Genomic DNA, 12287 nt, shown 5'->3' on the forward strand with positions numbered 1-12287 from the left:
TTTCTATTTTCTGACATTTTGTAGAAATAATTGGTAAATCGATTGATGGATAATGAAAATATTTGTTAGTTGCAGCCCAAAATCTGATTTCTCCAAATGTAAAAAATACAATGCACATATTATTTTCTCCATAAATCAGCTCAAAGTGATTGAATACATGCTGAAAGACACACTTTGGTATATATATATATATATATGTATATATATATATATATGTATATATATATGTATATATATATGTGTGTGTATATATATATGTGTGTATATATATATATATATGTGTATATATATATATACCAAAAGTGTGTCCCTGCTGGCCACCATACATGCTCAGGTATCATTGAAAATAGTTAGTGTGACAATGCTACCATACTGCATGGGCATATTTGTTATAAAAAACGTCCTTCCACATTAGTAAAAGCCATCACACATGCCTACATGTATCTATACATATATGTGTTGCAGCATTCTTTCAGTGCGGTGATCCACTTTGCTGGACTGAAGGCGGTTGGGGAGTCAGTGAAGCAGCCACTGCGCTACTACAGAGTCAACCTCATTGCCTCCATGAACCTGCTTGAGGTTGGTTTGAACTCTCTATTAATGTCTGCACTTCGCTCTTAATTTTTGAACCGATCTTTCTCTGCACTTCCATCCGAGTGCATGGCAGCGTGTGTTCATTTGATACCGCGTCAGCTAATTCTAGCATTGCGCCCTTCATAACGTGTGTGGAGCTTGCTTGCGCCTGCCATACCCGACGTTTAATCCTACTCCTATGGTGCATGTGTGTGCTTTAGACCGCTGACTGTGTGTGTGTGCCGTGTTTGTTTGCATGCGTCCCAGGTGATGCAGGCTCACAGGGTGCACAATCTGGTCTTCAGCAGCTCGGCCACGGTGTACGGTGACCCTCAGCACCTTCCCATCGACGAGCAGCACCCCGTGGGCGGCTGCACCAACCCCTACGGCCAGACCAAGTACTTCATTGAGGAGATGATCAAAGACCACTGTAAAGCCGAGAAGGTACCGATCGGGAGGCAGAAAGGCACTCGCAGAAGCATCACTCGCATGTACACGCGGTGTCTCATTATTGCCTCTGTGTCAGCAGGACTTTAATGCAGTGCTGCTGCGTTATTTCAACCCAATTGGAGCGCATTCCTCTGGCCAGATCGGAGAGGACCCTCAGGGTATCCCCAACAACCTGCTGCCATATGTTGCCCAGGTACATGAACTCTCTGCCAAATACACGGCTAGATCAAAGCAGAGCATGCAATGGATGATTTCACATTGCTTGCTAAATGTATCTCCCCTTAGGTTGCCATTGGGAGAAGAGAGTGCCTCAGTGTGTTTGGGAATGATTATGACACAATTGATGGGACAGGTACCGGAAAATACCTTTTTTAATTGTGGTTTTTAAATATTCTTTTGGGGGGGGGAGAGCTCTCAAGGTTTTCTCTTTCTCTTGGCAGGTGTGCGAGACTATATCCACGTCGTAGATCTGGCAAAGGGACACATAGCAGCTCTGAAGAAGCTGAAGGACAACTGCGGCTGCCAGGTAAATTTGAGAAAAGAGCAAAAACTATATATTTTTGGGTCCATTCTCTGGTTCATCGTACATTGCCGTGAATGCATGATTGAGGTATTGATTGCTGGCATGTGTACGTGTTTGTGTCTGTAGGTTTACAACCTGGGAACGGGTACAGGCTACTCGGTGCTCCAGATGGTGAAAGCCGTGGAGAAGGCGTCCGGGAGAGAGGTGAGTGACAGGAGGGCTCTTATCTCTCCAAAGTTGGAGCTTTTTGTTAATTGAACTTACAACGAATGCGTCCTCTCCAATAGATCAAATACAAAATCTCCCCGCGTCGGGAAGGAGACATAGCATCCTGCTACGCCGACCCTCGTCGAGCTGAGAAGGAGCTGGGCTGGAAGGCCTATTTTGACCTGGAAAGAATGTGTAAGCAGAGACACGCTGCATTTTATAAAGGCTCTTTCTGTCAAATATGTCCCCTATAGTACCCTGATGTTGTGTTTTGTTTCTCCTGTAGGCGAGGACCTGTGGCGCTGGCAGTCCTTGAATCCCACTGGGTTTTCCAACGGCACGGCCTCTTGATGCAGCTCCTGCCGTTTGTTATTGTTAAATCTTCGTCCAAATCACCGGGACAAAGCCAACCATCAGCATCCTCATTATTTCAAATAATATATATTCACCAGAATTACATGCTTTATGTTCCGTCATATTTCATTTAGTCTTTGTTTAATAATAATGGTTGTCCTATTTACTGTTAATACTAGAAGAAACCTGTCACTCTAATTTTTCTGTATTGTAATTATAGATAATATATTGTATGGATATTTTCACTATTGATGTATTGATCTATGAGCCAAATGTCAGAGAAAGAATAAATTAATTTTCTTACTGAGGAAACCGAAGCCTTCAATTCCACTCCATTATGAAACTGGGCTGTTTCAAATGATAGTAATTAAGGAAAATTGACTGTTAAAGGGCTGACCCAATTATGAGATGAAATAAAAAAAATGATTCAGTGTCACAAACTCACAATAAAACCATAAGAATATTCCAGTAAAAAAAAGTCACTATTAAGCAACAACATGATCAAACTAATCTTCCAATATGATCTGGTCAGTTGAGTGTTTGAGTATCACAGACCGGCTACAAATCCAAACATAACTATAGTAAAAAAAATATGTGCATAATTGTATAGTGTTGGGGTATTTTGTGTCCAATCTAAATATTCTGTTCACAGTCCACTGCATCTAAACGGGGCACTAGGGCTTTAAATGGCTCCTTGAACCCTCGGGCACCCAGTTAATAAACACCCACGTCAGCACAGTGCTCCAGTCGCTCTAACCGGGTTTCGGTCTTTAGGGCTGAGCAGGAAGTGCCTGACTGTGGACCCTGGACGAGGAAAAAAAAAAAGGCAAAAGAAATAAAAAAAAAAAAATGGAAATGGTGGCAGACTTGGGGGCGAGTAGACTCTACCGGGCGTCGGGTGAATCAAGTCACCAGTGAGTATCGACGGATTTTGTCACGGGTATCACGGCGTGGGGCGTAAGCGGGTCCTGCCGACAATCACGCCTGGGAAAGAGTCGCTGGGTTTGGGCAGCAGGCAAATCCTCCTCGCTGCTCGCTGCGCTCCGGACCTCCGGCGAGAAGAGGGGGTGGTCTTGGGAATGAAAACGGGCGTTTGAGCGCGTCTCCTGCGTATTACCATATACCCTGTGTGAACATACTCGTTTATCAGCTCAGCATGGTCAGTTGCTGGAGGTTTGTGTCTATTTTTCTATTGTTGTGCTGGCTGGAGCCTGAAGTGGGCGTCGCTCCAGGACAGACTGGGCTGCTCTGGTGCGCCGCTGCCCGCTTTTCTCTCGCAGGACTGCAGCGCTCTCATGTCGTTTTTGTAGGTCGGCCGACACCGGAATTATGGAGAATAGCGGGATTGGGATACTAGTGTTGCTTTTCGTGTGACACTGGGCGCACTGTGGAGTAATGCGGGCGTCGCGCCGTGGGTAATCGGGCGCCGGGGATCCTGTCAGCAAGCGTTGCATAATTAAAAAATGAATGCGTGTAAATGCAAAGCCTGGGCTTGCTGGAGGATGGCTAAATAGGTTACTATAGAAGGATTACAACTATTCTGCATATGGGGTTGCGACAGTTGTCCCTCTCTTGGGACGACATGCCCGGCCACACGGTGCCTTATTTTTCACTTCCCCGCGAGTCTGTTTGCGTTTGTAACATCAGAGATTTGGTGCGCGCTCCCGCTTCCCTCAGGGATGATTACAGGGTTTTGCCACCCGATGCTCCCCGACTGGAGTCGGGTGTAGCCTATTAGAAGACGATTGGTGACTGACGGCTCTTCCGGCCAATCGCTGGGGCGGAATGAAGCCTGGTGGGCGGATGGTCTGCGGAGCTGGAGACAGTCCAGGGCTGAAACAAAGACAGGGCAGAATTGACAGCTACATCAATGGGGTGTCACTGGTGTGTTTGTGGGACCTGCTGTTAATATTTGGGGTCTGTAGCATTCACCAGGTAAGCTGATAATAAAGTCAGATGTCCCACGAATCACTCTCCACGAGGGCATGTTTTCCTCCTTGACATGTATAATTTAAATGATATAATATGCATATAGGCTACATATACATATAAAGTCTCAGCGTGTTAATTCAGGATCAAGTCGTGAGTGTCCACAAGGCCCCTCCGCTCTGTTGTTTTTTTGCAAAACAAGTCAGTCCACTGTGTGCACAGCCAGTGAGCGCTATCATGTTGTCTCCTGCAGGCAGCCTCAGAGGTGGTTCAACACGGCCGACATCACAGTGGCTCACCAGAGCAGCATGCTGAAGCAGCTCAACCAGCAGCGGCGCCAGGAGCTTTTCTGTGACTGCAGTGTGCTGGTGGAGGGCCAGCTCTTCAGGGCCCACCGCAACGTCCTGTTCGCCAGCAGCGGCTACTTCCGCATGCTGCTGTCCCAGGGCCCCGACGGGCTGTCGGACTCCGTCAACGCCACCTTTGACGTCTTCAGCCCCGAGACCTTCACCGTCATCCTGGATTTCATCTACTCGGGCCAACTCGACCTCTCGAGTCACAATGTGATTGAGGTGATGTCGGCAGCCAGCTACTTGCAGATGAACAATGTCATCAACTACTGCAAAAACTTCATCAAATCCTCCTTGGACATCAGTGTGAAAGATGAAGACAGCGACCGCTGCATCAGCTTGTCTGAGACTTGCAGTTTTACCAGCGGAGTGGGAGACGAGACCTCAGAGCAGCAAGGCCCCGGCTCCGTCAGCCCGCCGCCGGCGCTCTGGACCCGGGACAACTCGCGGTCCCAGTGTGGCTTCATGGGGAAGGACCCAGACCAGGATGTATCGGCCTTAGCCCTGAAGACTAACCCGAGCAGCCCTGCTGAGGATCTCAACGCAGAGGCGGAGGACCTGCAGGACCCTGAGGACCCCCTGTACACCTTGCCTGGATTAGAGCGCCGGCGAGGAAAAGGGGGAACCAAGAGGAGAGCGTCCAACATCACTCGCTCCAACCAGCCTGAAGACTTGGACATCGAGGAGGCGAGGACTCAGAAGGCAGAAAAGGCAGAGGAGCTGTATGCTACTCTGCCACCTATGGTCGCCGTTATTGGACACTTTAATACAGGTGAGTTGGACCGTATGTGAGAAAATGGATCGGGCAACTTTTTTTAAGACAAACTACACTGTGACTTTGAATCGAGATTCATAAGATCGCCTGCGTGTGTCTGTGAGTGAGTGAGTGTGATACATCTGTGTCTGTCCACGGCTAATCTGGCATTCTGCTGCAGTTGCCAGTCATGGCTGCATGCGGGAGGACCTCTAGTGGTTTCAGTAACTCACACTTTCTCAAAACACCTTTCATTGCTTGTTTTATACACTTAACCAGCCCCCGGCCGGTAGAGGCGGTTAGTTATAAAATAGCCGAGTGCATTGCCGAACACCCGGCCCCTGGAGACACAGTGTGGGAAAACAGTTTGCTCACTTTTATGGTTTTGGACGGTGTGTTTGGCTCACCACTGATGGGGCTACACATACACACACTACTGTACCTCTACATTTTAGAGTATTTTAGACAAATTGTATGACGTGTTTTATACGACTTCGAGCATCGCTGCTTGTTTTTTAATTTGAATGAAGCAGGTTTTACGATGCCTGGCAGCACGTTGGTGTTATTACTGGGGGTTAGCCAATTGTGGTCGTTGTAGGTGTCTACCACTGGCAGAGATCTGCAGTCTAATGAGTCTATGCTTCTTGTTATAAAAATACTACACTATGACTTTTTATGTTATGGCTTTTACGACAAATAATACGATGATGTTTTTTGATGATTTGTGATTCATATTGACTTTTTTCCAACATATTATGAATTTATTGAACATTTTATACTGACTTTTTAATTACTTTTGTAACACACTTTTTTTCAAAATGCTATATGTTTTTTTTAGACTTTAGATTTTTGATGACTTTACTGGTCTCAATAAATACTTCTAAACAACTGTTTTAGGACGACATAGTTTTCTAGAGAAGTGAAGAAAGGAATAATATCATCAGCAGAGTGGCATGAGAGGACCCTTCAAAAGAAGCCAGTTCTTTAAATATACAGAAAGCCATAGTTCTAAACAGTTTCGTTTCCTCTTTTGCAGACTCCAACCCCATTATGCGTTTCAAATGTCCTTTTTGCACACACACGGTGAAGAGGAAAGCAGACCTAAAGCGCCATTTGCGCTGCCACACGGGAGAGAGGCCGTATCCCTGTCAGGCCTGCAATAAACGCTTCACACGCCTGGAGCATCTCCGTAGCCACTTTGAGACGGTATGTTTATTTACAACCAGTACGTGAATGTCCTTCATTTGTTGTCACAGCTACAGAAACATAGACTACGCCATAGGATACAAAAAACACACGATCTATTGTTTTCTGATGTGTGTTGCCTATCAGTGTTTTCAACAGAAATGCAAGCAGTAACACTTTTTGTTCCTTCTTTCGCCACAGATACATCAAGCCAGGAAGCTGGTGTGCAGGAAGTGTAAGTGTCAGGTGTCGGAGGACACTGGGCATGTGGTGTGTGAGGGCACACGACGCTACCGCATGTGCGCCGCATGCGTCCAGGAAGTGGATTGTGATGAGATCCCCATGGACAGTCTAGATAGTGCCAATGAGGAGCCGGCCCTCTTATTGGGGGTGGACGGGGAAGAGGAGGGGGACAGCAAGAGGAGCTGGATGGTTGCCGATGACGACGACCTGGCTGAAGACTCGGGGGCCGACCTCATCATCCAGCAAGTGGACGACAGCGATGAAGAGCTGCAGTGAAATGGAACCAAAGTGTGTGTGCAGAGACATGCACACATAATAAACTTTGTGTGTGTGTGACTGTGTGTGTGTGTGTGTGCTTAAGCCATGCAAGAGAATTTATGCATACAATATGTGATCCACTCATGTAAATACAAACTTAATATATGTCACTTGTCTATTAGTTTAACGCAACTGGTTAATCTTTCCTTTAAATGAGATGTTGACCGTTGTGACAGAAGTGGAATGCTTTTTGTTCAGCTTCATAAAGATATGCAGTATCCAAAGCTGTGTTTTCTTTGATTTTATTATGGTTCAATGATTCTCTTTCAAAGTTGTGTTTTTCCAGATGCACGGAAGAACACGTCTGCTCCGTTTTGGGACGCTCTACTTTGATAAAAGCTGACATTTGAGTACAAACAGTGACACGGACGGAAGTAATGACTAATGCTATTTCTTTACTTTCTGTAAGGATGGTCAAGAGCAGGCTTTTCCCAATTTTACACATTTACAGTTTGTATGGTTATGCTTGATTATAATATGCACTATGTTATACAACCAATTATAATTTATTTGTTTGTTTGTTTTGTTACTTTTTGAGACATTAAAGATATTTTATACATTTCTGTTTGTGTGTCATTTCCCCTGATTTTTGTAAAAAAATGAAAAAGAGAAGTAGAAAGAAAAGGAGAAGTACTTTTAAGGAGAAAAAGTGGAATACAGAAAGGCAGTGTGTTTACAAAATGCTACGATAACATTGTTTCTACACTGGTTTTATGTCATTGTAATTCATGTAACTACTTTTAAAACCCTTGTGTGGCGTTCGGGCCTGTGGGATTAATTTATTGTATAATTTATCAAAAATTATACGATTAATTATTTTTCCGAACTCAGATGAGTTTGGGTCCACTGGACCCGGGGCTAATAAGAGTGGAAATTGTAGGTCCTGTGTACCTTCACTGTCCTCCTGTCTGGGCCTGCTTATAGAGAGTGTTTGATGTGTGTATTTTGTTTTTATGCCTCTGCCATTCCTGCACAAGGTTGGAACATTGTTGATAAATTCAAGCACCGACACCTGTCTGCTCTCACATTCCCGCATATCTTTTACAGAATACAATTTTCCCAGATTGGTAAAGAATGGCGGACAACAATCCCTCTGCCCCGCAGCACAGTGTCATCATTGCGGTCACTGTCAGTTCATCCTTGATTTTCTTGAATGAAATTAAAGCAGCAACATCAACTCCATCAGCAAAATCCTAGTTGTCAGACAATGCCACACGCCTTCTTTGATAAGTCAAAATGTGTTTGCATAGAGTGGGGTCAGCTTTGGTGTCATTGCCTTAAGAACAGCAGAGTTCTTACGCTTTTCTTTCAGTGTTCAAAGTACCTTGGGAGATATGTGACACAGGGTGGCGGGACATCTCTGCTGGATAGTCCAAGAGTTTTGCCAGACTGTGTATTGTAAGGCTGCAGACGTAGCGTTCTAAACAAGCTGGTGGCTTGGATTTGAGGTTGTTGAAAACACATACCAAAGGTTTGTGATCACTCACAAGAAGAGTAAAGGGTGCTCCATATGTGAAAATGTAATCTTATGAAGAGACCTCTCGTGCTCTTCAGTCCAAGTCCAACAAGCAGTCCTTTGTCCTCCCTTACGTTGATAACTTCTGCAAACAAGGGCTTGTTGAATGCCATTTTGGAAGACTTCAGCAGTCAAAGAGATGCCAAAGTCATTATTTCTGCCGACTTTCCCTGATGAATTAACTCCCAGCGTTGTGGAGTAAAATAGGCGTACCAGAGGATGCCCAGAGGCTTGATCAAATGTAAACAAAGAGGATGACATGTGTTTTTCAGCCTGGCATCTTAACTTTGCTCAAAAAATAAAAACATTAAGGATTTAAGTAGTAGTATTACATGCCTGGTTTTTTCATCCACCATTTCTATTACTTTTTGTTTATTTTGTGATCAAAGTTGTTTTGACAAAAAATGAGTAAATTGATTATTTGACAATTTTGTCAAATACAACTTGTGTTGTAAGGCAAGAGCCTGGAAGACGTTCAAATCAGGCAATAAAAAAAACTAAAATAATAACCCACAATTGTACATAACATGTTTTGTCGTCATTAAACTCGATATGCCGCTGTCCCATTCGTGTTTATACAATTTAAAGCTCTTCTTTTTGTCTCTCATACTATACACAATATAACTGCCTTAATGTATGTTACCAACTGGGGAAGTTTAATGGCGATTTATTTTTCTATTAGTTACATACAGTATTATTAAGTATAACCTTATTCACCCGGGTCGTCTCCCTATGAATAAAACAGACCCCACAATGATTCTTTCAATTCCAATTTCCGTCCCATAGATGGCGCTGCGGGGCTTTCATCACCTGTGAGGCCGCCGTACCTCCCCTCGCGAGGAAGACGTGACGTCAGACTGGACCGTCATGGCGGCCGTAATGAGACTTGTCAACAGAAGCGCGTTCGGTCCGGTAATGGGTCAGCAGTACGTGGCGTTTAGCTCAGCAGCAAAGGTCGGTGCGGTGAGTTTGTTTTGGGTTTATCTTCCAGCAGCTTCCGGTGTGCACGAGGAGGCTGGACGGCTCTGCTGGTCAGCTAGCTAGCTGTTAGCCTCCTCTACGGTTAAGCTAACAGAGGTGGTCACCTCTGTCAGTTGACCACTTGTCAGCTGTTCCTTATTTATTGATACTTTACCCCTGTATTAATATATATGTATGTGTGTGTGTGTGTGTGTGTGTGTGTGTGTGTGTGTGTGTGTGTGTAGGCTGGCGTAAGAGCAGGTCAAGCTCTTCCAGAGAAGGTGAAGATAGTGGAGGTGGGACCCAGAGATGGTCTTCAGAATGAAAAGGTAACGTCATGTGATTCTTGATTAGTTGAATTCATTAACGTCAACAGCAGCTATTAAGCTAGGAAACATCTGCTTTCAACCACCTGTACCATCTATGCTATGGAGCAGGTGCAGAGCTCATGCTCTTGTCTCAGTCGTGCATTTGTGTCAGTGTTTTTTTTTAAAGGGCTCCTCTTGTTGCTTCACTGCTTCCACTCACAGACTATCGTGCCAACGGAGACTAAAATCCACTTGATCGACATGTTGTCAGCGTCGGGGCTGTCGGTCATTGAGGCCACCAGCTTTGTATCACCAAAGTGGGTTCCACAGGTGAGCCGCCCCTCTCCCCCCCCAAGCCATTCATATGGAAAGTGCTGACTCGCCCGGCGTAGGGCGGTGTAGAAACTGCACGGAACAGTAATTGGTTTCTGTCGTCTTTGTCCAAATGTCAGATGGCAGACCAGGTGGAGGTGATGAAGGGGATCGGTAGGAAACCTGGAGTGTCTTACCCGGTCCTCACCCCCAACCTCAAGGGTTTCCAAGCTGCTGTGAGTTTCATCCTCTCCCAACACACTTTCATAAAAACTACACGGACAAAGGGTGTATTTAGCTTCTTACACTGTAGGTGATGTGTCTAAATGTTTCACTTAAAATGCTCTTACTTAACTCTCAGGTGAAGGCAGGCGCTTCAGAGGTAGCCATATTTGGTGCTGCATCTGAGCTGTTCAGTAAGAAGAACATAAACTGCTCGGTGGAAGAGAGTTTACAGCGCTTCGACGGAGTTATGAGAACAGCTAAAGAGGCCGGCGTGCCAGTTAGAGGGTAGGCTTGCTGGCTCTCCCTTGACTGTCAAACACATTTGTAAATCATTGGAAATACAGAGTGGGATTTTTGCATACATTTCATCTGCTTGTTTTATCTGTCACCGCAGATATGTGTCATGTGTTCTTGGCTGTCCGTATGAAGGCAAGGTGGCACCCGAAAAAGTTGCACATGTGAGTTCTGGTCTTGACATTTGTTTGCATTAACTGTTGAGCCATCTGCTGTATTTGCCATCCTTTGACAAATAGCATACAAAAGCACTGTTCACGCAACCAGGTCAAGCTTTGACTCTATCTTGCAGGTAGCTAAGCGTCTGTACTCCATGGGCTGCTATGAGATCTCTCTGGGTGACACTATTGGAGTGGGGACCCCAGGCAGCATGATTGAAATGCTGGAGGTGGTGAGCAGAGAGGTACCAGTTAATGCCTTGGCCGTGCACTGCCACGATACCTATGGCCAGGCCCTGGCTAACATCCTCGTAGCCTTGCAGGTCAGACCCGGTCCTGTAATGTTTGAATACAATATCGTTGAATGCTGTTGTGAGTGCGATACACTGTGCGTGTAGGTGATCTGTGATCTGCTTTCAAGGTAAAGATTTTGTGTGTTTCGCAGATGGGAATCAGTGTGATAGACTCGTCAGTAGCTGGGCTGGGCGGCTGTCCCTATGCCCAGGGGGCGTGTGGAAATGTTGCTACTGAAGATGTAGTCTATATGCTGCATGGACTTGGGATTCAAACGGTAAGAAGTCAAACTTTGTTTCTCTTTAGCCTCCCCTATCTTTTAGTTCCTTTATGATACTGCTCTTGGTTTTGTGCTTAGTTTAATATCTAATTTTTCTGATGAGCCTTGACCCTTTTGACTTTCTGTCCTCACCTCAGGGAGTGGACCTCCCGAAGCTGATGGACGCCGGAGCTTTTATCTGTCGAACCCTCAACAGAAAGACCAACTCCAAAGTGGCGCAGGCTTTCTGCAAGCTATAGGCAAACCCCAAACCCAGGGCTCTTTTCCACAGACCGCACACTGCAACACAAACATGTGACCTGGAGCCATTGTCCTCTGTATGTTCAGTTCTCCCTATTTTAGTTTGATCCTCTCCCCGGTGTGAGAACATACGATCTCTAGATGGTACTGAACCCTCCCTCTGTTTGAATAAAATATTCACGACACAATGGCTTAGCTGGAACAGTGCCTTGTGTTAAATCAGTCTAATCACACAGATGATGCTTATTAAAAGCCATGCCGTCATCGGTTTCTTTAATAATGTGCTGACATTCCTTTCTGGGGCAGTGGGTAAGCCAAAGTGAAGCACAGACTTTTTTTATTTTTAGTAAATGGACCAGTTAAAATAATGTCTTCACAATGGATAAACTCACTGTTGATGTCAGAAAAGACAGAGTTGTTTTGACTTCTATTATCCTCTGTGTGCAGTGATCACTGTCTTCAAATTAATTATCTATATACAGAGCATCTATGTTAATCAGTCCTTATGAACTTAGGCATTGCACTGACTGTATATTTATTTTTAAATTGTCTCTCTTCAAATTTAACATGTACATATCCAACTAGATTGTGAATTTTTAAAATAAATAATATTTTATGAATCAAATGTGTCCCGGATCTAAAGTTGACAGCATTGTGATGAATGTACAGGCTCGAAAACATAGTTGTGGGTAACATAAATGGCTTAACAGTGTATAAAGAAAGATTATTACTAATATCAAGAATATTAAACCTTGGCTGTGTAACCTCTTTTTACAAATGTTGCGTTCAAAATTGATTTGAAGCCATCTTTGAC

At 44.7% G+C, this 12287-nt stretch overlaps 3 protein-coding genes across 4 annotated transcripts in view; all 3 read left to right on the forward strand.

Annotated features, from left to right (window-relative positions):
* The window catches only part of gale (UDP-galactose-4-epimerase), a 3875-nt gene extending 1462 nt beyond the window's left edge, over nt 1-2413 (forward strand). For both annotated transcript variants that reach the window (XM_079216563.1, XM_079216564.1), the window contains exons 4-11: nt 466-579; nt 841-1017; nt 1103-1216; nt 1309-1375; nt 1464-1549; nt 1673-1750; nt 1834-1948; nt 2040-2413. In XM_079216563.1, coding sequence (XP_079072689.1) covers nt 466-579; nt 841-1017; nt 1103-1216; nt 1309-1375; nt 1464-1549; nt 1673-1750; nt 1834-1948; nt 2040-2104 — 816 coding nt within the window. In that variant the 3' untranslated portion in view covers nt 2105-2413. The remainder of the gene's footprint in view (nt 1-465; nt 580-840; nt 1018-1102; nt 1217-1308; nt 1376-1463; nt 1550-1672; nt 1751-1833; nt 1949-2039) is intronic.
* Nucleotides 2414-2950: 537 nt separating this feature from the next.
* On the forward strand, nt 2951-7376 carry zbtb8a (zinc finger and BTB domain containing 8A). Its single transcript, XM_079217099.1, has 4 exons — nt 2951-3021; nt 4290-5158; nt 6177-6346; nt 6527-7376. Exons 1-4 carry the CDS (start codon nt 2957-2959, stop codon nt 6842-6844), a joined length of 1422 nt encoding a protein of 473 aa, XP_079073225.1. The 5' UTR covers nt 2951-2956; the 3' UTR covers nt 6845-7376.
* A 1893-nt stretch (nt 7377-9269) lies between these two features.
* Nucleotides 9270-12077, forward strand: hmgcl (3-hydroxy-3-methylglutaryl-CoA lyase; the record flags this gene model as incomplete). Its single annotated transcript, XM_079217071.1, has 9 exons — nt 9270-9365; nt 9608-9691; nt 9893-10000; nt 10123-10218; nt 10344-10492; nt 10602-10665; nt 10794-10982; nt 11105-11230; nt 11371-12077. 9 exons carry the CDS (start codon nt 9270-9272, stop codon nt 11470-11472), a joined length of 1014 nt encoding a protein of 337 aa, XP_079073197.1. The 3' UTR covers nt 11473-12077.
* Between the last annotated feature and the right edge of the window lie 210 nt (nt 12078-12287).

This window comes from Taurulus bubalis (genome assembly GCF_910589615.1).
Source record: "Taurulus bubalis genome assembly, chromosome: 4".
In the NCBI taxonomy this organism is placed as follows: domain Eukaryota; kingdom Metazoa; phylum Chordata; class Actinopteri; order Perciformes; family Cottidae; genus Taurulus; species Taurulus bubalis.

Excerpts from the sequence above, each read along its gene's own strand:
- zbtb8a (XM_079217099.1), top strand. The coding sequence starts at position 2,957 with ATGGAAATGGTGGCAGACTTGGGGGCGAGTAGACTCTACCGGGCGTCG. Across the intron at positions 3,022-4,289 it reads TCGGGTGAATCAAGTCACCA|GCAGCCTCAGAGGTGGTTCA; the intron begins GTGAGTATCGAC and ends TGTCTCCTGCAG. Across the intron at positions 6,347-6,526 it reads TCCGTAGCCACTTTGAGACG|ATACATCAAGCCAGGAAGCT; the intron begins GTATGTTTATTT and ends CTTTCGCCACAG.